General features: G+C 35.4%; 1 protein-coding gene across 3 annotated transcripts in view; it reads left to right on the plus strand.

The window, feature by feature from the left end:
* The window catches only part of LOC112127555, a 215,320-nt gene that overhangs the window by 181,940 nt on the left and 6,463 nt on the right, over window positions 1-26,917 (plus strand). For all 3 annotated transcript variants that reach the window (XM_024228669.1, XM_024228667.1, XM_024228668.1), the window contains 2 exons: window positions 7,345-7,474; window positions 20,516-20,630. In XM_024228669.1, the coding sequence (XP_024084437.1) occupies window positions 7,345-7,474; window positions 20,516-20,630 (245 nt within the window). The remainder of the gene's footprint in view (window positions 1-7,344; window positions 7,475-20,515; window positions 20,631-26,917) is intronic.

Raw genomic sequence — 26,917 nt, forward strand, 5'->3', positions numbered from 1 at the left:
ACACTATACATCCCAAAACATTTCCTCCTGCGGGCTAGTGTAGCTTCGCAGTTTGTTAGTAAATGGGTTGTGTCTCTGCTGCCTCCTTGCAGAATCTACATGTGCCATCTTGGATCCACCTGATTCGGAAGCGCTTTATTCTCGCAAATTTTTCATTTCAAGTTTTAAGAAGCGCACTGATCCTCAAAGAGCGCACTGCCACCTGGTTTTCTAAGCAACTCAGGATTGAGCCTTGTGGAAAACCTGTTATTATATCGAATTGGAACGAGGGTAGGTTATGGAGTTCGACACGAAAGGACCTTATTTTTCAGTTTCAATTTTGAATCTAGTTTTATACTTGAATAGGTTATCGCGTTGAACCAGTCAAAGTCCTCAACCAATAGTTGAATGCGTTTAGTGAAGAACATGCAAATAGTTAGGAATGTTTATTTTCAGCTTCTATCTGTTGCTGAAGGGCTTTATTCTTCCAAATTCATTTTTAGCAAGCGAACTGAGAAATGAAGAGCAGCGTCGGCCTCAGGATTGACCTGTGTCCTACACCTGATGCTTTATTGAGGAGATGAGTTTGAATCATATACTGCAAAACAAATAGATCTCATTTTTGATTTCCTGAGTGAGGGAAATGAATGTGAATATGCTTATAAATGAAGTATATTATAATTTGTCAGTAGTCTTTTTTTGTATTTTTAAATGTATTTCTAAGAGGAAATAATTCGTTTTCAATTATCCAAAGTCTGATTCTCAATTATACTAGAAATATTTCTCTTTTCATATTACTTCATTCTTTCAACTTTTTGAGAACCCCTCCGTTTCTCATAAAATATTAATCCTACTATACATTTGATTAATTTAATTGAAAGGATATTAAACTTCCTATAAGATTCATTTTTTGTATTGTAACGTTAAGAAACTGCACTTGGACACCAACTTCTCATTTCAACCTACCTTTTGAATTTTCCCTCCTTTTTGCCATTTTTCAATTCAAAATTCCTTTTTGAGATGGGAAGTTGGTGTCCGGGTGGATCGAAGTCACGATAGCTCAAGTGGTAGAGCAGCGGCGTATTCAGCCGAAGGCCGTGGGTTCGAATCCCGCTCGTGACGCTGACTTTTTCATTTCATCCAATACCTTACATAAAGATTAATAAATTGGAATAAAAAAAATCAGTTAAAACACTTTTTACACACAAACTTTTACGATTTGACCAAGTTCTTGTGAAACGTTTAAGTAATTTTTTCTTGTAAATATTGATAGATTTACACGTTTACAGAAAAGTTGCCCCTACTATTGAGCTTTAAACGCGTGTACTTAATTTCTGAAAGGTCAGTTTTTCACCAGTATAAAGTCAACGCTTATTCTCTAAATAATTAATTTTTCGATTAGAAATTATTAAGAAAATAGTCGTTAAGTTGTCGAAACTTCTGTTAAAAATAATGTAAGTAATATAAAGTAAACAAAAAAGATTCTTTCGTACAAAATAGTACAAATAGGATAAAGTATGGACCTCTATTCTCGGGACAGCCTGTAGAGTTCGATAAGTTGCACTATCATAGGTTTTGTTCAAATAATGCAACAGTTTTGTGTTTTAAGACGGAATCGTTCTATGCCGAATTTTTTTTCGAATGAAAATGACAAGCTCAAAGTATTAAGCGTGAGGTTGCTGATGAATTACCACATTGACATAATAAATTTCTAAGGATTTTGAGACAACTTAAAATTCTTTCAAGGAAACGCCACATTAAATGTGTAATTAATTTTTTTTTCTCAGCTAGATCGATTGATATTACCGCATTTCCCTAAACATGAATTAGATCCGACTTTGTTGATTTGGAGCCGAGATAAATTTCATTCTGACTTCAGCATTGCGAATTCCCTGCTGAGGCCATCCTCCTTTGATCCGGATGTATTATTTATTCCGGAAGAACACGCCCTTTTGTATGAGCTTCACCCTGAGATAAATGTGGTTAAAAGGGGTGAATGTGACGGTAAAAACGTGTGCAAAGTAATTAAAACCATTTGTTTAACAAAAACGTTAATTAATTTAGAAAAGTTAGCCTTAACAGGTGTTTGCTAAGGATGCTTATTTCATGGTAAGTAAAATAAGTTAGTCTTACATGCCCAAACTTTAAAGTTTACCGCAAGAGAAGAAAGGGAGAAAAGTTTCCCTTAAAGGAAAGTTTTTACTGACATCTTCTTCATTTTTTATCAAAAGGATCTCGAATGTGTATAAATAGCATATAGGACTTTATTTTTGCATTGTTTTGTATTTTTAATGTATAGTACGACATCGGAGTTCAAGAAAAAAAAGTAGTAGGAAGTAGGATCAATACTGGTTCATTTTTACGCAAAAATCCTCCTCTTACTTGTAAAATGTATGCGGGGAATATTCAGGCTTCAGCATCTTTTTTTATGTGTCAGTACGTGGGTCTAAGAAGCAACGGATTGGCGTGGATTAGGTCACAATTGCTGAATCGGGAGATGAAAATTAGCAAATCAGGTTCATGAAGCTTGGTGTCTCGGATCACCTACATTTTTTTCTACAAAAAGCTTTTAATGATGTGGGTTCATTTTAGTTCACATGGCAAATATATAAAGGCAGTATGAGAATGTAAGCACATATCCTTTAAAATTCACTAATTTCGTGGTCCGCTTGACCAATTAATATATTACAATTAATTAAGGTTTTTAGTTGAGATAAAAACGTCAATGGCACGAGCGGGATTCGAACCCACGATCTTTGGCTAGATACGCCGCTGCTCTACCACTTGAGCTATCGTGACCTCGATCCACTCGGACACCAACTTCCCATCTCAACCCCACCTTTTGAATTTTCCCTCCTTTTTGCCATTTTTCAAATGTCGTGTAATCGGATTGGATTCTCGACGACAAATGAAATGGCCACGGAGAGCTTTAGTGAAGTATACTTCATTTTAAATCATTAAATTCACTAATTTCGTGGTCCGCTTGACCAATTAATATATTACAATTAATTAAGGTTTTTAGTTGAGATAAAAAAGTCAATGGCACGAGCGGGATTCGAACCCACGATCTTCGGCTAGATACACCGCTGCTCTACCACTTGAGCTATCGTGTTTTCGATCCACTCGAGCACTAACCTCTCATCTCAGCTCCACCTTTTTGAATTTTCCCTCCTTTTTAGGTAGAGTAGCGGCTTATCGAGCCGAAGGCCGTGGGTTCGAATCCCGATCGTGACACTGACTTTTTTATCTCAACTAAAAACCTTAATTAATTGTAGTATATTAATTGGTCAAACGGACCACGAAATTAGTGAATTTAATGATTTAAAATGAAGTATACTTCACTAAAGCTCTGCGTGACCATTTCATTTGTCGTCGAGAATCCAATCCGATTACACGACATTTGAAAATGGCAAAAAGGAGGGAAAATTCAAAAGGTGGGATTGAGATGCGAAGTTAGTGTCCGAGTGGATCGAGGTCACGATAGCTCAAGTGGTAGAGCAACGGCGTATCAAGCCGTGGGTACGAATCCCGCTCGTGCCATTGACTTTTTTATCTCAACTAAAAACTTTAATTAATTGTAATCCTTTAAAATATTATAATTTAATATTCCGAAGAAAAGGAACAAAAGAAATAAATAGGTTAATTATTTTTTTGTTTAGCTAGTACATCTGATATCGAGGTTAATTTAATTAATTTTTTAAATAACTTTTTCATCGTATCGGCTTTTCATATTTTTCATTTCTTGTCATATTTTGTATTTTTTCCACAACGTAACTCACGTGTTCTGTCTCTCTTTCTCCATGAAACTCCCATTTTATTCTACCCAGTTGCCATTTTCTTGTTCTCTCTTATACGATTTGCCATCTTTCTTCCCATCTCCACATGGGCAAACATTACGTTGATGTTCTGAACTAATAAAGTTCATGGTTATTTATCGCGTTAAGGGTTTACTGCTGTGAAACAATATAAAGGCCCTCTGTTCGATAGTAAGCAGTCTCCCGTCGACCAATATCCGCTCTTTCCAATGAGTCGGAGTATTGTTCGTTCTTATTAAAAGAAGTTCCGACCCCCCCCCCGGCCTTTACAAGTCGAGTCGGGTTTTATTCGCAGTTGGAAACTTTGGAGGCTTAAATGTAGACGCACAGAACGTACAATGGATTTTCTGCTCGCTAGAAGTTTCAGACAGTATGACAAAGCACCGAGCCGCGTTCGCCTCTAAACCCCTCCCTCCTAATCAAGGTAAACATGATAAATATACCGAAAAAGGACAAAAACAAAAAAAATATCACGAGTGTTATTAATGTTTATTTCATTCTGCCATTCCAAGCAAGGGGATTAAAGATTTAGACCCCGCGACAGATGTGCTCCGCCCTCCTCCTGATGATGCCAGGGGGATGGCTTTTTTATCCGGCCATCACCTATTAATAAGCCTGTCACCTAGACTGAAAACCGGTGTCGTGTCATGGCATGCATAAATTTCAAAAAATTTCAAGTACTTGTATTCCGTTTTTTATAGCCGACAAGATTCGTCATCATTATATATTTAATTGTTTATTTTTGATGACTAAATTCAATGAAAACTGTCAAGTACGATATTCACACTTTTGTGTAATTTGGTCGTTAACGGTTATTTTGGACTGTCTTTCCTTGCTAGCTTGGTCTGTCAGAGGAATTTCTCCATTTCACCATTTTAAGTAGATGTGCTATTTGCCTTGGATTATTGAGTGAATGACCTCAAAAAGTCTGTACAATCAATATGTTTGGTTGGAGGAAACACCGAACTGGAGCTCTGGAATGACCTCTTTGACGTATGGTTTGAGATTGCGCTCGATGAATTTTTCATTCAACGTCCCAATATTTGCTGGAAGACTAATCGAATGATATTTTCAACCAAATAAGAATTTTTTCTACATTTTGAAGAAATCAGTTTCGCGATTTTCCAGGTCAAAGGACTTAAAAAGCACAGGGTACAGCGCAGCGTGTCAGGAAGTGTGGTTGAAGTAGGAATTCGGCTATTCGTTATATTTCATTTTTCAGTCTTACAGGGAGACGACCAAGTTGATGGATCACGGATTCGAACCAAACTTTTTTACTGATTCTACCCTCCAATAAAATATGAATAGGCTTTGGTTTCCAAAAAAAAATTTTAAGTGGAAATTTTCCGTTTTTAATATTTTTATTTCGCCGTTCTACTTGCTCGAATCGACTAAAAGAATCATTTCACCGCATCTTTACATAGCATAAATCGTTATTTAGCAATTTTAAAAAAATGTATTATTTTTGATATTTATTCACTAATGAATAGCATAAAAATAAAAATGTTCTACGAGTAGGACAGAAAATATTCCAATTCGGTATGATTTAAAAAAGAAAAATCAACCAAATTCTGTTTATTTTTTGAATATTTTAACAAACATCCTTTAAGCAAATTAGGTCAATTTTTTTTTGCGGAACCAGTGTCTATTCTCAAGACATGGCGGATACGTGTCCGATATTTTGAAGTGTAAGAGTAGCAAAAAAAATGTGACCCAAATTCGTGACCCACCAACCTGGTAGTTCCCTTGTTAGTAATAAATAAAGTTAATTTGTGTTTTATCAAATTGTCGTTAACTGTGGTTTTCCACTTTTTAAATCGTATGTTGTGTTTGTAAATAACTTTCGACGTCTAATCTTTAAATGAGTTAAAAGAATGATCGTTTAAAAGAAATTGTGTTGTGTCCTCAATGTAGGCATGGCCAATCAATAATATATTACATACAATGAGGAAAATACATCATATATTCGAAGGAGAAATTTACTCATAATTTTGTCGACGAAGTTGTTTATTTATAAGTGGATAAGCATTCTCAGATTATATGTACATTATCATTATTAAAATGAAATTAATTAAGGTTTTTAGTTGAGATAAAAAAGTCAATGTCAAGAGCGGGATTCGAACCCACGACCTTCGGCTAGTTACGCCGCTACTCTGCCACTTGAGCTATCGTGACTTCGATCCACTCGGACACCAACTTCTCACTGACACTGACTTTTTTATCTCAACCAATACCTGACGCTTGGATTTATTTGTTTATTTTCTATAATTAATAAGTATAAAGATTAATAGTTGAATTAAAACGTAAAGACAAAAGAATAATAATTTGTTGTGTACCTTCATTTTGTTACTAATCCTTTTACACTCTTTAGAATAAAAATAAAGAAAATCCTTTCAATTTCACCCTTTCCAGAGCCACCTTGTCCAGTGAGTTAATTGTTTTCTTGGATTTTTTTATGAAATAATAAATTTGCGTAAAAAATTAATTATTGGGCTGGTGCAGAAAATAATGCAGGTTTTGAAAAGGCAGCCAAAATTATTTTTAATCCATTTATGTTTAGTGGTCTATTGGCCAAATTACTTATTTAAATAAATTATTGTTTTTATTTAAGGTCTTGGTTGAGACGAAAAAGTTAGTGTCATGAGCGGGATTCGAACCCACGACCATCTCAACCCCACCTTTTGTATTTTCCCTCCTTTTTGCTATTATTCAAAAGTAAAGAAGATTCAAAAGGTGGGGTTGAGATGGGAAGTTAGTGTCCGAGTGGATCGAAGTCACGATAGCTCAAGTGGCAGAGTAGCGGCGTATCTAGCCGAAGGTCGTGGGTTCGAATCCCGCTCGTGACATTACTTTTTATCTCAACTAAAAACCTTAATTAATTGAAAGATATTAATTGGTCAACCGGACCACGAAAACTAGAGAATTAAAATGAAACTTTTGATAAAATTATTATAATTAATTTACATTCCAGACTTTTATTATTAATATATCAAACCACTTTCCATGAGCATGTGCTTCAAAATTGCTTAACCAAGATACTCCCATTATCTTATCTTGCCGAAACTAAAATAGGCTCATATAAGTTTATCGATTAAGTTAGCGTCTCGTTTTAACTAATATTCAAAGCGGCCTGTTTATAGAATCTATCGAATTGACGAGGCCACCTACTCCTTGAGGATTTAATTAACTTTCTCCTCCCCGCGGAGTTATACGTCGGAAAGGAAAGGTCATTGCGGTCTCGGGGAGAGGGTTGTCCACTATGTTTGAAGAGTGACTTAGAATGAGGGAAGTTCGTGGAGAGGGCGGTGAGACTTGGACAGTTACTGCTGACTTTACCCCTCGGCCAATGAGCCACACAAGGCCCGAAAACACACCCTCGACTAGTTACAGTCTCCAGTTACTAAAACTTTCGAAAGCACGGTACAACTTACGCAATTTCTTAAAGAAAAGTGGGTGTTTTTGTCCTTCACAGAAACTACTTTCGTTTCTTGTTCCTGTACGTAAGAATACAGTCATAGTATAAAAACAATATTTTATTGCTTCATTCCAGGTAAACCTCAGCTCCGTATGGCTCCTCCCAGAAGAAGGCTACCCGGTTTTCTACAGATATTTCAGAGACAGAATCACCTGGTATGAGGCAGACGCTGTATGCCAATTCCACCACGGGCAACTTATTACAGGTAAATAAAAACCTTCAAATCAGTTAATCTCTTTATTAAATCTTTTCTAAAAATTGATGTTCAATAAACACCATGAATTGTTAGAAAAAAGTTGATATTTCTTTACAACCCCCGTAGAAATTGCTACACAATTTAGCATTATGTTTTTTAATTCGTCGTCTTTCTACAGTTGTGGGTAGGAAAAAGTCAAAAATTTGAGTGAAAATCAAGCCTGGAACGGAACTAGTGGAATCGGAATTGGACAAGTTCTTGTACGAAAAGGATTACTTATTTATTGTACCTGGTGTTATTTAATTTGTCTTTAACTGGAAAATAACTGTCCTATTTTGGGGACGTTTTGGTTTTAAACAACAATAAATATGTAAATATAAACTTGAGATTACTGCTTGACTTTAAAAAACGGATATACTTAAAACGTTAGAAATATAATTATTCGGAGATCGTGAGATGCGGTCTGGTGTGAAGTAGGTTTTAGAAAAACCTTTTAAAGTGCCAACATTTCGATCTTTATTGAGATCAACTTCAGGGCCTGGGATTTACAAACATTGTTTAAATTTTACATATCGGCCTGATTATCCGAACCGACCCACGTTTTTTCCCATTGTCGGCTCCTTTCACCTAAAAGAAGCCGACTCCTCATATAAAAATGTCTTTCTACCCCAACTGGCACACTCAACACGACACACAAAAATGACACATATACTAGCATTGTATAAATATTTTTTTAATCTAAAATTTTCTAGAATTATATATATTCATTTTTAATCTAAAATTGTCTAGCATTGTATATATTCATTTCTTAATTAATCTCAAATTTTCTAGTATTGTATATATTCATTTTTAATCTAAAATTGTCTAGCATTTTGTATATTCATTTTTTAATCTAAAATTGTCTAGTATTGTATATATTCATTTTTTAATCTAAAATTTTCTAGCACTGTATAATTTTTTTTAATCTCAAATTTTCTAGCATTATATATATTCATGTTTAATCGAAAATTGTCTAGCATTGTGTATATTCATTTTTTAATCTAAAATTGTCTAGCATTGTATATATTCATTTTTTAATCTAAAATTTTCTAGCATTGTATATATTCAATTTTAATCTAAAATTTTCTAGCATTGTATATATTCATTTTTTAATCTAAAATTTTCTAGCATTGTATATATTTATTTTTTAATCTAAAATTTTCTAGCATTGTATACTTTTTTAATCTCAAATTTTCTAGCATTGTATAAATTAATATTTTTTTAATTTAAAATTTTTAGCATTGTGTAAATTAATTTTTTCACATTCTACATGTATTTGTAAAATGTAAACAATATTTATAGATCCCAGGCCCTGAAGATGATCTCAATAAAGATCGAAACGTTGGCACGGTAAAGAAAATATTTTTCTAAAACCTACGTCACACCAGACCGCATCTCACGATCTCCGAATAATCATTGACTAACGGTCACTAAACACTACACACTTAGAAATATACAAACACGACATATTCACGAAACTCATCAAGACCACGTTGGCTGAGCCCCATTTAGGACTAGGTGCTTCCAAAAAGGCCATGATTTTGGACACTGCGCCCAAACGGGCTATAATATTGCTTGCCCTCTCACTTCGCTCTTTCTCCTCTTCATTTTCTCAGTATAGGAAAATAAATTTCTTGATTGAATCGATGAAAAAAATCTTACGGGGATGTTCTATCCAACCATGGTTAAAAACAAAACGGTGTTTTGAGCATTTCCTGTAGCAATTATAATCCGATTCACATTCTGCTCGGAAAAATCACCCTACCTTTAGCGTTGTGCGTCGAATAGATCATTCCTATTTGAAATATAGAGGGATGTCCAGTGAATAATGAACGGCGAGGGGGAAATAACTGGGAAAAAGTTGATCGTTCGCAGCGGTTTAAAATACCTGATCCATTGAATCCAATTTAGTATATTGTTTCCCGAACTGCCGATGGAATTGCTTTGCCAGACGATTTATTGAGGGCGTAACAGACAAGAGGGCCTAAAGGCATATTGGTAAAAATTAGATCAGCCTCTCCCGGGACGCCGAGAGTTGATTAAAGGCTGATGGTTTACGGCTGTTCTGGGACGTGTAATGAAACATCTCTGCCGTGAGAAATTCAACAACTTGAGCCATCTGGCGATCAGATTTTGTTTAGTTTAGTTACAACAAGGAAGGGAATATTCAATTTTTAATTAATTGAAATTTTGAATGGAAATAGCTACTGCCCTACTTCGTACCTACTAATAATTTGCACTTTGTTTATATAATGAAACAATAAAAGTAACAACAGAGAGTCAAAATTCAATTATTTAATTAAAACCGATAATACGCTCAAAGACAAAAACGCCGGACACTCGTTTTGTTATATAACTATACTGAGAGGCAAATAAAGTGACCACCTTCTTTTTATTTTTTTATGTTTTTTTAAAGTTTTAATAAATACTTGTAATTGTTATCATTTTTACAGGCTATTTTCAAAGAAAAATATAAGATATAGATTTTTTTTAAAATAACTGAAAAATTAAACTGAGTAAAACAATTTTACCCAAAATTAATTTATCTTATCTTATCTTAATTTTCTTAATAATTTGTAACCGAAAAATCAATTATTTAGAAATTAAGCGTTGACTTTACACTGGTGAAAAACTGTCCTTTCAGAAATTAATTACACGCGTTTAAAGCTTATTAGTAGGGGCAACTTTTCTGTAAACGTGTAAATCTGTCAATATTTACAAGAAAAAATTACTTAAACTTTACACAACAACCTGGTAAATTCGTAGAAGTTTATGTTTTAACTGATTTTTTTAAATTCCAATTATTGAATCTTTATGTAAGGTATCGGTTAAAATGAAAAAATTAGTGCCACGAGCGGGATTCGAACCCGCTGCTCTACCACTTAAGTTATCGTGATTTCGATCCGCTCGGACACCAACTTCCCATCTCAACCTCACCTTTTGAATTTTCCCTCCTTTTTGCCATTTTTCAAATGTTGTGTAATCTATTTGATTCTCGGCGACAAATGAAATGGCCACGGAGAGCTATAGTGAAATATACTTAATTTTGCTTATTAAATTGATTAGGTTTCGTGGTCCGATTGACCAAATAAATTCTTTTCAATTAATTAATCTTTAATCTTTTTTATCTCAACCAATACTTACTTAAAGATTAATTAACTGAAAAGATTTTATTTGGTCAATCGAATTCACGACAGCACCAGAGGTCGAGCAGCGGCGTATTTAGATCGTGGGTTCGAATCCCGCTCCTGACACCGACTTTTTCATCTTAACCAATACCTTACTTAAAGATTAATTAATTGAAATCAGCCAAATAGGTTACCTATGCATCTCCTGTTGATTGGCTTAATTTATTAGTTGGATTGTAAAACCTGTTTTTATCACTGCATATGTAAATATATTTGAAAATTAACACGCAAACATTAATGGCAAAGAATATAAACTAAACAAATCCTCGTCCAGAAGCTAATACGATGATAGCACTCGTTCAAATAATAACAAAGTTTTTAGTTGAGATGAAAAAAGCTAATGGCACGAGCGGGATTCGAACCCACGACCTTCGGCTAAATACGCAGCTGCTCGTGCTTGAGCTATCGTGACTTCGATCCACTCGGACACCAACTTCCCATCTCAACCTACAACCGGTCGAATTTTCCCTCCTTTTTGCCATTTTTCAAATGTCCTGTAATCAGGATTCGATTCTCGGATATGAAGTGGCCACGGGGAGCTGTTAGTGAAGTTATACTTCGTTTTCTTATTAAATCCATTATATTTAGTAGTCTATTGACCAAATTACTTCTTTCAATTAATTAATTTTTATGTAAGGTACAGTGTGAAATGAAAAAGTCAGAAGACCTCAAGAGGATTTGGGGAAGAACATGAGAGGGATATATCCCCACGACAATTTCACTCCTGAGTAGCTATGGAGGTAACCATTTGGGCAGGCATTCTATGGAAGGTCGCACAAACTTGAACTTCATCGAGGATTCCCTAACAGCTGGGCGATACATTGAAGATGTGTTATCAGAAGAAGTTGTTCCTTATATGCCACTACGATACATACTCTCTCGGTCGTCAGAAGGCCTCAAACAAAACCTTGACTCATCCGAAAATAAGATTTTAGTACAATCTTGCTCTGACCAATTGATGTGATTTCTTGCGAAGCTGTTCTCGGCTTGTCAGAAGTTATAGACAAGTAGCAGGCCTTCTCGCATGTAATTCAGCTTCTGAAAGTCTTCAACTTACAGTGCATAAACTGACATCTACATTTATAATTTTTTGAAGTCGTTGCTTGATATCAACAGCGGTGGAATGTCGATTACGCAGTACGTCGAAACAATAAAACTTCTCCCTGAGATGTGACACGATGGCGACTTGATTCATGCCTTCTTGAGAAACATCTAGTATCTTGGTAGCGATGAAAGTCCCTTGGGAAACTTGTTCTGGGAATGTTAAGCTCCCTGGCCACATACGCTTGACTTGAGAGGAAATGAAAGGGTCTATCTAAGGGGCAATCGCTATAAATAATGCAAAAAAAGAAGAGAGAATTTCGTTTCAATAAGTTGGTAACTTTATTTATTTAGAAATCGTGAGATGCGGTCTGGTGTGATGTAGGTTTCAGAAAAACATTTTCTTTATCGTGCCAACGTTTCGATCTTTATTGAGATCATCTTCAGGGCTCAAAGTGTTTTTCTTCTGTGTAATTGTGCCATTCTTGCGTGTCGTGTCGAGAGTGCGTAGTAAGTTGGTAACATTGGAATTTGATAACTTCAATAGTGTTTGTTATATGAACGTGGTACAACAGATTAATCTTAATTTGCATGTTTCTATTTTATCAAACTGAACTAAGATTTTCAATTAGTTTTCCTCAATTTTTCATACTTTGACTTTAGACATTCTTTAGACATAAATTATTTAACTATTTAAGTTGTATTTCCAACAACAATAAAAGTGATGATAGTAAATTAATTACAAAATTAAATTAAATTATTTTTATATCTAATTATTTAACGAGTTTAAGGAAAAATACAAGTTACGGCGCGCCATGATGACCTAAGGACCAGTCAGCAAATCCAGTCCTGGCAAGACCAGAAATCCACCCCTTGTTCTTTATCAGCGGTTCTCATGCTAGAATAAATACCCGTCTTACCTAGTCTTACCAAAAAAAAAAAAAAAAGTTGGCATGTGATTCTATTTTTTATTTGTATTATTATTATTTTATTTCTTTATTCTATATTATTGAGTCAAATTTTTCTTGCCTTTTTCAAAATATTTTCATAAAACCATTTAACCCCACAATTGTTTTTGGTAACTATATAAATTCTTAGAAACACTAAAGAACTGAGAAAAATATGTTGAAAAGCAGCTGGAAAATGTAAGAAGGATTTGACAAAGTTTACATAAAGATGGCTTCTTTTCCGGAAGATAAAATGTACTGAAAGGAAATCCGACATGGCCAACAACAACGAAAAAATATTCAGCTTAAACCAAGACTTCCGCCGTCTTATCACAAAGAAGTTTCTCATTTAGAAAAAGAAGATGTTTTTGCTGCTGTAAATTTGACGAATGTTATTTTTCGAGCTATTTTAAAATGTCAGTACGTTCGATTTATCCAACATCAGATTTTTATTTATAAAAGTAAACAAACTACACGCTGAATACTTGGCTACCAGAGTGCCCTAATCTTTTAAATATTTATAATTATTTTTTATGCATCGATTAATTTTTCTTCGTTTAACATACAATGGAATCAATATCGCACTACTGAATCGTCCTCTTCAAATTCTTTAATTTTTTTTCTTAACAACAAAAGTTGTTCTTGTAGATTTATGTACAAAAAATTCAGTAGCACATGATTGATGTTAACATATTATTGAAAAGCCATGCTAAGGGCCTTAGCAAGAACGGAATCTAACATCTTGGCGAAAACAGAAGATTTGCAAACGGGTCTGTAATTAACAATCAAGTGGGAATTACCTTTCTTATAAACAGGAACCACGTAAGAATATTTCCATTTAACGGGAAAGATGCCTTCCCTTACACATCTTTGGAAAATAATTGTAAGTGGCAGAGGAATCGATGAAGAGCAAGTTTTAACAAACATCTCTGGTGTACCATCAGATCCCATCGCAAAGGAATCTTTAAAAATAGCTATCTTTTTAAGATGTGAAGTAAGTTGAATAACCTCAATTAATTTTAACACTTGGCCGCGAGTCTCTCACCCGCCAAAAGTAATAGATATTTTATTTTCACCATTTTTTTTTTTCAAATGTCAACATTTATTTCTTTACGAAGCGATAGAAATTTGTTATTGAACTTGTAGTAATTGAAATCCAAAAACTCATTTAAGAGATGGGATTCGTCTGTACCTAAGTGGATTAATCCATTTTACTGGACAACGCTTAATAAATTAGATTTTCGCAATCTTGTTTTGGTACATTTTTAAAACGGTTGGAAATATTGGATGTTTCTTTTTTAATCAAAAAATCAATACTTTTATTATTTAACAAATAGAACCACCATTTTTTCTCTTTTTGTCATCAACATCTTGGTCTCACAACCACTAAATAAGAAAATGACGAGTGCGTTGGAAGCGTTATTAAATCAGGTAGTTTTCCTCAAATTTGCTGCCTTCTGAGACTAAAATTAGAAACTCTGGATTACTTTATACACTTTCCGATTTACACAATTTTCCACTCTTTTTGTAGTTCTGGCTGAAATAAAACACAAAAAATTAGCCCAAACATTTTGCCACCGTCATCTTCTTATTGAAAAATTAACGGGAATTTCAACGGTGCTATTAGATTTTCAGAGAAATGTTTAGATTAAAAGATATCACGATTTTCCGACGCCAGGACGTGATATCTTTCAAAATCGATAAAAAGCGAAATTACTCTGAAATGGTTGAGAATCGGACCATGGTCAATATGAACTTTTTTGTTCATTTTAGGGTCAAGAATCTACTGGTGAAGTTTGTAGCACGAGTAGCAATTCACCCTGTATAATAATATGACCTATTCAAATTTTTTTATTGTACTTATTAAGTATGGCCATTTATACAAGTCGTTTCTAATCTTGATGCGAAACGTATTCTTGAAAAATCCTTAATTAGATCTACTGACAAAACTGAATAACCCTTGTTATTTGAAAGAAAACGTTAAAATCGCTGAAGGGTAGACTTTCCAACAATCGGAGCAATTTTAAAAGATAAATGACTAACATTGACGAAGGAGTTGGACGTAAAAAGCACGGCAGCATCAATATTAATGTTTCGCAGACACGACTCCGCCTTTAGCCACTTTTCGAACTTCTTAAATCTCCCATTTATCCTGACTAACTACAAGGAGTGTTTTTATTTACGAAAGTCCGAACTACAGTTGTACGGAGTCTTGTTGAAGAGAGTGAGGCTGAGAGGGTTTTAAGTTAGGTACACTGTTTTTCCTCCTGTTCGAAAAAGCAAAAGGATGTTTGCGGTCACCCCTCTAAGGGATTTTCTATTCGCCCCTATATACGCAAATTTTCCTGAAACCCCTTCTTTGCTTGTGTTCTCTCTCCTCTACCTGGACAATGGAAAATCAATAAATCTGGATACCTCATCACTTCCAGTGAAATCTGTCTTAAATTAACTTACGTTTGGCAATTGTTAATTCAGTTTTAACCGAACTATTTGAAGTCTATTTTGTTTTGCGTAGTCGCTGTGATTAAGGCTTATTACAAATAAGACAACAGGTTGTCGTCCTCGAACTAAAAATTATTTAATATAATTGAATGGAACAGCTGACACTTAAAAGGGGCGTCGGTGGCCGCAACGATTTAGGCGTTGACACGGCGCTCATCACTGTAAGCTCAAGGTCCCAGGTTCGAATCCAGCGGCCCTGCATTCCGGCACCCTGAGGGTTATATGACATCTGCTCGAGAACCCTCGTTTTAAAAAAAAAGCTACTTTATGAGCAGCACGCAAGCGAAACCAACCGGTCCCAGATGAGTACAGAGGTCCACCACATCTCGTTAGCAGTCACAAATTCCCATAAACACCCTCTCATTTTTTAAACCTTTGTCTTGTAACCCAAATATTCTCCCTTCAAAATAAATGGCACTCTCAACACGACACGCAAGAATGGCACAATTACACAGAAGACAAATACTTTGATTGAATATAAAAAATATATTTTGCATTGTATAAATTCACTTTTTCCCACATCCTACATGTAATTAATTGTTAAATTTAAACAATGTTTGTAAACCCCATGCCCTGAAGATGATCTCAATAAAGATCGAAACCTTGGCACGATAAAGAAAATGTTTTTCTGAAACCTACATCACACCAGACCGCATCTCACGATTTCTGAATAATCTTCAAAATAAAGTGTGTTTTTTTAAGTCTAGTTATGAGGGTCTACTTAACTGACGCTCAAACAGGAATTTAAAGTCATTATCATTTAGGATCAGCAAAAAGTATCACTCTTATGTTTATTTGGTCAAAAATCATGATGTTCACATCCCCTCAACATTGTATTAGTCCTAAGAATGAAACTGCCTTTTTGTATTTAGACAAAGCTGGGCTCAGTGTTTTTGAATTTTGTTTACAGCGGATATAAAACTCTTTAAATCGTTTGGATTGCCATTAATATAGATCAATATTAGGTTACTAGATTTAAACTAACATTAAGCTCTTAAAATCTTCTTGAATCATTATGTATACTACAGATTCTGATTCATTCATACAAAATCATTTATCATCCAAATTTCTAGGATAAGTGAAGAAATGGTTCTTAATTGATAGACCAGTTAATTATATATAACTCCCCATCCACAAACGGAACATTTCCTGAATATTGAGGGTGAACATGAATAGCATCTGAGGGGGTTAATTACCTAACAATATCTTACCTAACCTCCAGGGCACAAAGGAATTTTGGGTAATGAACAAGCAAATAAACAGGCCCGATCTGCAAGACCAGATAACAAGATCAAATCATTTGATCATCAACAATCTGTCCAAGGCGCAAGAAGTAATACAGATCAGTATGAGGTATGGCACTCCTAAACATAGATTAATTACAGTTACTCTCACTCTCTTGGAGGTTAGTTTGGAATTTTTAGTAGTTGGATCTTGCAAACATCTTTTATGAAGATGTCAATATGAAAGAGATGTTCTAATAAAATAATAGAGATAGGTCAATATGGGGGTTGGGAAGAGAGATGGGCGTTGACTGTATATCTAAGGATTAGTGATTCTAAGGTCTGGATTCTCCGGAATGTTTGGTTGAACCTCATAGTCAATTCCGTTTGTCCCTACTGGCTTCAGTTTGTATATTCCAGTATATTCGGGCAAGTTGTTCCTTTCTGCCCACACTATGCTCGATTGTATTTGTTTTCTGTAACACAATTTCTTGATTTTTATTCAAAATTTAAAAAATTTACCTTCTGAGATAGAACAAGCTTAATGTTCTACAAATGGGAAGGTAGAAAAAATTCAGCTTTTATCTCTTCCTTGCTTCCAATCTGTCCACGACCGTCGAAAAAGATTTTTTCCGAACAAGAATTTTTTCCCCGGAGTGATGGTGAGGTGACTTTTCGATCGATGAATTGTCCGCAAACGAAGAAGCACCGTACACAACCTTTGCTACCACGTCTTCCAACAATAAAATCGTCTTGATTAAAAATGTTTGAAAGTGAATGAAACAATGAAGATGATGAATCTGTTCCGGAAAATGATCCAAAAAAAGCAGTTCGTTGGTCCAGAGTTACTCCAAAACTTGCTGAAAGCAACTTACTGTGAGTAGTAACTATCTTTTTAAAAAGATTGTACTCAAAAACTTGTATTACAAGCGGAATTGTCACTAACGAAATTTCAAAAAAGTCAGACATTATTATTTATTATTTGCTATTTTTTTAGAATCAGTGGAAACCGAATTGTTATAAGAATGCAATAAATATTTTGTAACGAACAATGACTGAGAATTTTTTTTTAATCAGTGGAAGATATGATGTTTGTTGATCGACCTGCAGATAATCTATGTGGAGTTTTAATCTTCAGAGAGGTCATTAGACAGGTGAAGAAAGAAGAAGACTAATTGTTGGGTTCACCAAGATTTCGGCAATTTATAATGCCATCATCAGGGCCTATTTATTAAAAATTAAAACAAATAATATACAATCAACAATCAACAAAATAAAATAATATACATACTTTCCCAAGAGTGCAGAAAACGATTAACATGGAAAAACTATTATAAAAGCGTTTTGGGTTTAAGGTTATGAAGCACACTTGGTGAACCCAACAATTAGTCTTCTTCTTTCTTCACCTGTCTAATGACCTCTATGAAGATTGAAACTCCACATAAATCGGTGGAAGATTTACTGTTTTACAGCACTATCTCTACTGATGCACATACTTTGTGAAATTTTCGACAACTGGAGCGGATTCAAAAGAAGAGATAATGTCTACCACACGATGACACTTGGATGGTTGAATGGCAGTTACGAAACTCAAACCGATCGGTGGGATTATATTGTGAGAATTTAGAATTGGAAGAGTTCTTTTTAATAGAATCTTTTCCAAAATTTTACCTAAAACGTGTAGTGGAATTATTTACCTATATGAAGTAGTATATAGGTTAGATGTTATGTTAGACTTTTTTGGTCTAGAAAATAAATCTTCTTGAGTTTACACAGTAAACCCGGGTGGCATAGCCGATCGAAAGCCTGGGTTACGCCTAGGAAGAGACCTGAACAACACTGTTGGCGCTCAAGAGAAGCACCTTTTTTAATGAAGTATTTTTTCTTTTCTATGAGTATTTCTTGCTTTTCTTCTCTGATTGATTTTTTAAAGGTCGAAATGCTTCTGTAGGCTAGAAAGATAGTATCAACATGTTTTTTTAGAATTTGATTAGGATGATTTTAGGAGAGCGTCCCTCACAGTAAAGTTCCTGAAAAAGAAATAGTTAAAACCAACATAAGTTTGATATTTTACGACTAAAATCATTAATGATCTGGGATTTCAGAGAAAATGAAAATATCCTGAATAATAGAGGAGCTTTGAATCGTTCCATACAGTGGAAGTAAACTGCAACGGCCTCCAGTATTCGAAGGGACAGGAAAACATCGAAATTTCTAAGCCAAACCTTTTCACTCCCACTTTCATTAGAATAACATCGATAACCGATTTGAGAGAAGCTGCTCCGGCTTTGTTCGAAATTACGTCGAGTGAAAATTTCCCTTAATTGGCTTGCTCCATTAAAAATTGATGGTTCGCTTGTTGGAAGCTTTGGGTTGTTACCACCACCACCTGCTGGTACACGTTATTTTGTTGTTTCTTATATATTATATTTTAGGTGTTAAAATAATAAACCCTATTACAGACAAAAATAATAAATATGAAGATTTTATTTTAATAGTACAAGTTTTGAAAACAAAATATTTGTCAATAAGAGCCAATTTACAATTAAATTATAAACATAACCAAAAAATAGGTTATCAACTTTTCATTAGCTGGAAGAATATAATAGAATTTAAATTCCGAGTCAAAACAAAATCAAATTGTATGTCAGCCCTAACTATTTTTTAATTTTTTTTTTAAATTGAATGAACACTCAGGACAAGCAATAGAGAGATAAAGTGAAACAAACAAAATAAAACAATTAGCATGGTAGCATTCCAATTATGATACTCTGATCAGAACATGGTCACTTTTCTTGGCCTGTCTATTCTCTAGGAGTCTTAAGCGTCTTCAAACGCGTTTCGGCTTTACGCCATCTTCAGTGAGGAACTGGACATCTCCGAAGAGTGATTAAATGCCTATCTGTTTAACATGTGTCGACTCGCAGACCAACAACCACCACCAACTCCAAATTATAATGCGCTACATTTCACTTTATTCAGTTCCACTATCATCACTGAGCAGGAGATGTTTGAAGTCTGAGCCAATACGCAACCTCACTGGGTTTGGGAGGAGATTCAGAGGGACGAAAAGTTTTGGATGAGTGGGATAAGGTTGACCTGAAATGAATTGTGGAACTTGCTATGGTGAAGATATGAAAGTTATTGTGGATTGTTTCATTGGATAAATAGAAAGCATTTAGGATTTTTCTGAGAGCTTTAGGTGGGAATTTCTGGATTCGTTGTGGAACTTAAAGTTTCAATTTATAATCTAGACATGTTTAACGATGCTATTGCAAACTAATCAAGAGTAACTAAGTTAGTCAGTGATTTACATGATCTTTTGTTAAGTCTTGAAAGGGATTGTAACATCCAATCAGTACGTGCTACTCTTGAGTAGCATATGTCTCTGTTAATCTGCACAAGTCTGGATGATTTAAACAATATCCTGTGAAAGCTTTGTACTTTGCTTTATTAAAACAACCTTTGAGAAGCGCTTTGAGGCCAGGGAAGATTCGAAGTCATTACTGAAGATGCCGAAACGCGTCTGACTGGCCAGCACAACCAAGGCAAAAAAACCACCACGACCAAATTACTGTTTTTTCATCCCCGCATACAACACAGAGAAATTTCACAATACTTCCAGTATTATTGGAGGTATGGAGTCAGACCTGGGTTTTGTCCGTTCTGCCCAAGGAAGTTAGGCTCCAGGACTATCGACAACTAGGTCATTTCAGCCCCCAACGCATCCAGTTGTTTAACCTAAACAGACTCACAATCCAATACAATTTTTCCAACTTAAATAACATTCATTCAAGTAGGAATTTAGAGTACTCAATCATCCATCACCCTTTACACATACATCAGCCCTCACACCTTACACATTCCCACTAATAAATACAATCGCACAAAATACGAGTTACATCTCTTTTAAAAAGAGCAACGTACATAAATATCCATAAAAAAGCGAAGCAGTGGGCTTAAAAACACACAATTCTTACATAGACCTATTCGCTCTCTATATGGAACCAAGGAATTGACATCTTTCGTTTAAGTGGGACTCATCGAGCAACTTTTCTCTACATGCCGTGCCTTTTAAACAAATTTTCACTGATGATTGTTCTGTTTCAGTTGATTCCAGTAGCGAATTTGATGCCGCCAGAGCCTACCTTAAAGAGCTGGACGTGGTCAACTTCGTCTGGACTGGTTTGAAGAGAGCTTCTTCAAAACAGAATTTCCTCTGGCCGTAAGTTGTAGTTTTTAAATTGTAATTAAATGTTACTTGCGATTTAAAGAATTTTACGAATCCTACTATGAAACTTTGTTTTGTTTATTTATATCGTGTTATAACGTTACCATTGTTCTTATTTGTTCTGTGTATTCGGACCAAATAGGCAACCAACTTGATTAAAGAGCGTTGAAAAGATAAAAGGACCAATTGACGGATAAAGAAGGGGAAAAATCAATTCATGTGACTTGTCCCATCGAACAGAGAGTTAATTAATTAAACAAGTCAGTAGTCATGTAAATGAAAACTTCAAATGTCCAGTAAGGTTTAAAAATAGACGCTTTAATTTTGTTGCTAATTCATATATGTATTGAGAAGTCATAATTGACATATTGAGTATTTTAATTAATTATACTTTTAATCTATATCTTATCTCGCGTTATCGTGAATTTCCCTTCACACGAAGCAAACTCGTTTCCTTGCGAGTGTAAAATAAAAATAAGAAAAAATATTTGTTCCACAAACTCAATTAAATTAAACGGAAAAGACAAAAATCGGGACCTGATCCAAATAAGTTATAACAAAACCTTAAAAAAAAAAATGTATTCAGATTTGAAAAAATAAAAATATGTGATCTATGACATACGCACCCCCCTTGCCATTTTCATAAAAAAAAGCAGGTGCCTTCAAGCAATATTGAGAGAGAGTCCTTCCTCGTCCTTTCGTAGCTCAGCTCGCACTGCCCGAGCCTGCGGTTGGGGATTAGCTTATCCTTTGAAATAAGCTTCTCATTTTTGAAAATATTGTTATAATCTTTACCAAGGTCTTGGTTGAAATGAAAAAAGCAAGTGTCACGAGCGGGATCCGAACCCAAATCACCGGAATTTCGTGACTTAGATCGCTCATTTCATCAAGTCTTTTCTGTCTACACGCAAATGTCAAAGAACGAACTATATCGCTACGAGCTAAATTTATTAAGTTACCATAGTTGGTATATCTTTTAAATAACATGGAACTCCAAGAGAAAAATTTTTGAACACCGTCTGTTGCAATTTATCTCTTTACAGCTTATACTGTGGGTGATCTGCTACGACAAATTTTAAAAGAAGTAGTACAACAAAGGTGACAATAAGACAAAGTTAAAAGCTAATGATTAGCAAGATAATTTAGTTAAAACCAGACTTTATAACAAGTTAGTCGGGATTCTAATTTCCTAAATCGTCTTGCTGTTTGCCTTTAAGCGGTGCAAGTACATATCCAGGGCCTTTCTTTGCCTCCGGATCTGCAATTTGATGCTCTATCTTTCCCCTCGTCCTGTCCTTTTCCTCAATTATGTCCCCATCACAAAGGGCTTGCCTTGCTTAGATTAAAATGGAACTTTTATCATCCGGCAAAAAAAAAGTGAATTACTTCGTAAAAGCTTTTACCCTTTGAACAAAAGACTTGTAACCTATTTTCTTGCCTTTCGTACACATTTTAAAATAAATACCCTGACATAAACAAAAAAATACCTGATACGAGCAATGACTTAAATACTATCAAAGACAAAAAAGCGGACACTCGTATTTTGCTGATTATTTCAAACTACATGTATTTTCATCGTTATATAAATTACAACTACATATTTTAATGTAAACCAAATTAAACGAGGTTAGATATTGGTGGGTTTTATAAAGAATATTTAGTTATGAAAACATCATAAAAAAAATCATCAAAACACCGTAAACTCGTTTAGTGATACAATAACATTTAACGAACAAGTTATTATCTGGTTTTGCTCTTGATAACACGTGTACGTATCCTCTTGATTTCGTCTTGTGAAACAGAATCCCATTCTTCAACAAGAGAGGTTTGAAGCTATTCCACGCTTTTGGAGGCGGTGAACCATGAACAGTCTGTTTATCATGTTCCATGAGAGTGTTCTAAGGGATTCATCTGTAGAACGTGCCAGTTCGTGGTGGTAATTCCTACGTCCTACAAATGGGCTCGAGCTCCATGCGGTAAATGGAGCGAATGGGACCACAGTTTCCAGAAGAACTTCGTCAATTAGAGTCAAAGATCCATTCTGGATGATAATCAGTTCGGTACGGTGATTCCACCTAATACCATATCTGACTGTCTTTGAAAAGACTGGGACTCACACATGGTACATTCCCACAAACCAAACGGCGCTTATGAAGGGAACAGCTCCCTTGTTCAAGTGCGCGTTGAGTGTAGTCGCATTTCTACTCGATGCCTCTCCAGTGGTAGAGAACCGATATGAGACGTCTAGTGTCTAGGAGCCTTCTGAAGACTGTTTTAGAGCTTATCCTTAATTTCGAACTGTTTGGAGTTGAATACCCTATCGAGGAGTTAAATGATGGTTATGAGCAATAAAACGATCGTCGAACATCGCGGTCGACCATTACCTTCTCCTTCGATCGAGACTTTCGATGACACTAAACAACCCAGGATTTGGGCTATGTAACGGACGGTCCGTTTTTGTACAAAGCGTCTGCTCGGGCGAGATCTTCTCGACTTAAAATTGTACTTGGTGGAAAATTAATGAAGGTTTTGAAAATTTGTTTTGTTTTCGCAGGTGCTTGTCATGTAAATAATTCTAAATCCTCAAATCTAATTTATGGATTATAATAAATACTTTTAACTGTTATCTTTTTACTAAACATTTTAGTTTATATTGAATTTTATAAGAGTGAGGGGCTGTGAAATTAAATATGTACAAACTAGATTTTAGTCCAATTTATTTTTACGATTTTAAACTTGAGCAAAGTGCGGCCCAAACTGCGCGTAACGTCAATACAGTTGGGGCGGAGGGAAGCATCAGCCTGGAGCTGCGGTGGTTTCAGAGATTTCGATAAGGGAAAGCATTACGTTGTGGACGATGACCAACTCAAAACGTTGATTGAAGAAAATTAACGAAAAATAATACGGAAGAGCTTTGTTGACCACTCGACCGTTGTTCGCCATCGGGAGCAAATTGATAAAGTGAACAAGCTCGACAAGTGAGTACCGCACGGATAAAACAAAAGCCCAAAGAAATCGACGCTTTGAAATTTGCACGTCTCTTCTGTTGCGCCACCAAAATGATCCATACAAATCGAAGCAGTATCGTACTGGTCAGTGGTTGGACAAGGATGAAGCGCCAAAACCCTTCCTGAAACCAAATCTGCACCCAAAAAAGGTTATGGTGAGTTTGGTGGTGTACTGCTGGGGGGTGGTTCACTATATTTTCCTGAATTATGTTGAACCTATCACAGAAGCAAATGCTGCCAAGAAATTGGCAAAATGCACGTGAAACTGCAACGTCTTTGCCCAGTATTGATAAACAGTAAGGGGCCGGTTCTTCTTCACCATAATGCCAGGCCACATGTCGCAATGCCAACCCTGCGGAAACTTAAGAACTTAGGATATGAACCCTACCGCTCCCTCCGTATTCACCCCACCTTTCTCCTACAGACTTCGACTTTTTTAGACATTTTGATCACTTCTTGTGGGATAAAATTTTTAGAATACGCCTGGCGCTGAAAACGCCTACCAAGACTTTATTGTGAGTCGTAATAAAAAAATGTATGTTAACGGAACAAAAGCGTCTGTTACACGATGGCAAAGATGTATTATGATGGAAAATGATTCAAATAAATTTTCTTTATTTTATAAAACTTCAAAATAATTTTCATTAATTATTCTTTTTATGTAAGAATTTGGTTAAAATGAAAAAGTTAGCGTCACGAGCGGGATTCGAACCCACGACCTTCGGCTCAATACGCCGCTGTCTAACCACCTGAGCTATTGTGACAGGTCGTGGGTTCGAATCCCGCTCGTGACACTAAGTTTTTCATCCCAACCAAGATCTTACATAAAAAAATAATTGATTCAAATAAGTAATTTGGTCAATAAACCTCTAAACATAAATGGATTAAAAATAATTTTGACTGCCTTTTCAAAATGTGCAATATTGTTACACCAGCCCAATTTTTTACTCAAATTGATTGTTTCATCAAAAAAAAAAACAGTTTAAAAAAAAACAATTAATTCCCTCGACAAGATGCAGAGGCATCCAGAGGTAAAGGGTGAAATTGAAAGGATTTTTTTCATTTTTAATCTAAAGAGTGTAAAAGGATTAGTAACACAATAAAGGTGAACTTTGTGTTTACATTTTAATTCAACTATTATTCTTTACATCTAGTAATTACAGAAAATAAACAAATAAATACAAGCGTCCGAGTTTTTTATCTTTGAGAATAAATTTTTGCCTTTAAATAAATACAGAACACAATGACATTAAAGAAGGGTTTATGTAAAACAAACTTCTACTGGCGAACAAAACTATAAAATATGTCGTTTTATACTTTAGAGACAGTTTAAACATCACTGTTCTTTCTTATTCATTTTGTTTAATATTTTTAGCAACTATAGTATAAATGGGTTGAATCTGGTAACTCAAAAACTTAGTACTGTCTTTTATTTAAATCTGTCAACGGAATTCTTCTATAAAAGAAGTACCCTAACCGCAGAAGAATAAAATGGCCTTGGGTGAACCGTAGCCATGCTAATAGGTGTTTAAAGAAACAGAATGGCCACGGAATGGATTCTATTGCTACGCAGCAGGGAAAGCAACCCTTAGAGAAGGGTTGAATAATAAAATAAATCGTTGAACGAAGCGAAAAGAAAAATACGAAAACCCTGTGTTTTTGGTGCAGGGTCGATTGAATAGTCTAAATCAGGGGTGCTCAAACGGTCGATCGCGATCGACCAGTCGATCGCGAGTGCTTTTTGAGTAGATCTCGAGAAGAAAAAAATTTTNTGTACCTATATTGTGCAGAAAGCTAATATCTATATATGCTACGGTACACCCTACCTAGGTAGGTAGGGTGTATCGTGTATGTACGACAACCCTGCATCACACACACTTGCAGCCTCTCAGAGTCGATCGTAAGTAGTCTAAAAATATTGAGGTAGATCGCCAGCAGTTCAAGTTTGAGCACCCCTGGTCTAAATAATATAAATTTGTACATTTTTCCTTATGTTTTATGTTTTATAATGTTTTATAAACAGGCAAAATATTCCACTAATTGATTTTTTTCTCAGTAAAAGAAAATTCTGCCCTTAATTTGTCTCATTGTTTTTATCAATAAATATTTGTTTATGTTATGTTTTAAATTGGGAATACCAATTAGAGGTAAACACAATTAATCCTTAATCCAAAACAAGGTTGTTGTTTTTGAATGATTACTTTTTACGAAATTTAATATTTATTCAGTTTCATTTGAATTCTGAAGCAATAAACTGTTTATTTTTCATCTTTGTTTTCTTAATGTCAATTTTTAAACTTAAAAATGCCACTTAGGCTGAGGATGTTGTGCGTGGTGTGGCATTTATTGATGGTGGACGTTCCATCAGGAATGCTGCTATTGCCATCGGAGTTCCCTACGAAACGCTGCTAGACGCCGTTAGATATGACCGTTTTTTTGACTTGACTTTTGCGAAACCGGCAATTTACTGTTGTTCAAGCGATTCATCAGCTCCAGGAATTCGAGGTGTCCAAATTTCTAAACGCACTGCTCGAGGACCTCAATTGACCAGAACACACTGCTCGCGTTTGCTCGAGAACACAGCCATTGATCTTTGGACGATTGGTCTGCTGAACTTTTTACAAGTTTAAGTGCAGAATTGCCCTACGATCTCCAGGTGGGCCTGAAAGAGAGGGGAGAAGGCGAAACGAAAGGTACGAAGTCTGTGATTTTTCCCAGAGCCAACCTTTTCAACGTAGCTCAGTGATGGCGCGGGCGGGAATTTCAACGGAGAGTCGCACAGAGTTGGTTGTTGTTCGAGGTGGGTATTTGACGGCCACTCGCAATGTGGATGCAATTTTGTAACATCATGCATTCCACACGCTCGCACCAGAATTGACAGAAACGTACCTTCAACAGTATAACATCAAGGTGTTACCCTGGCCAGTACGTTCTCCAGACTTGAACCCCATCGACATTTATGTGATAACCTCAAAAGACGAATAAGAGCATGTCCATCACTTCCTGATACACTCCACGATTTTGAAAAAACCCTCTGTTAAGAATTGGCTACCCTCCAGCAAAGAGACATTTCCAGATGGTAAAAGTATGCCGAGGAGTCTTGTGATGGAATGAAGGCGAGAGGAGGAAAAACGCGATATTGAAATGTTTATTAAAAATGTGTGGTGATTAGTGACCGTTAATCGATAATTATTCAGAAATCGTGAGATGCGGTCTGGTGTGATGTAGGTTTCAGAAAAACATTTTCTTTATCGTGCCAACGTTTCGATCTTT

This window comes from Cimex lectularius, unplaced genomic scaffold (assembly GCF_000648675.2).
Source record: "Cimex lectularius strain Harlan isolate CLEC.00 unplaced genomic scaffold, Clec_2.1 scaffold226, whole genome shotgun sequence".
In the NCBI taxonomy this organism is placed as follows: domain Eukaryota; kingdom Metazoa; phylum Arthropoda; class Insecta; order Hemiptera; family Cimicidae; genus Cimex; species Cimex lectularius.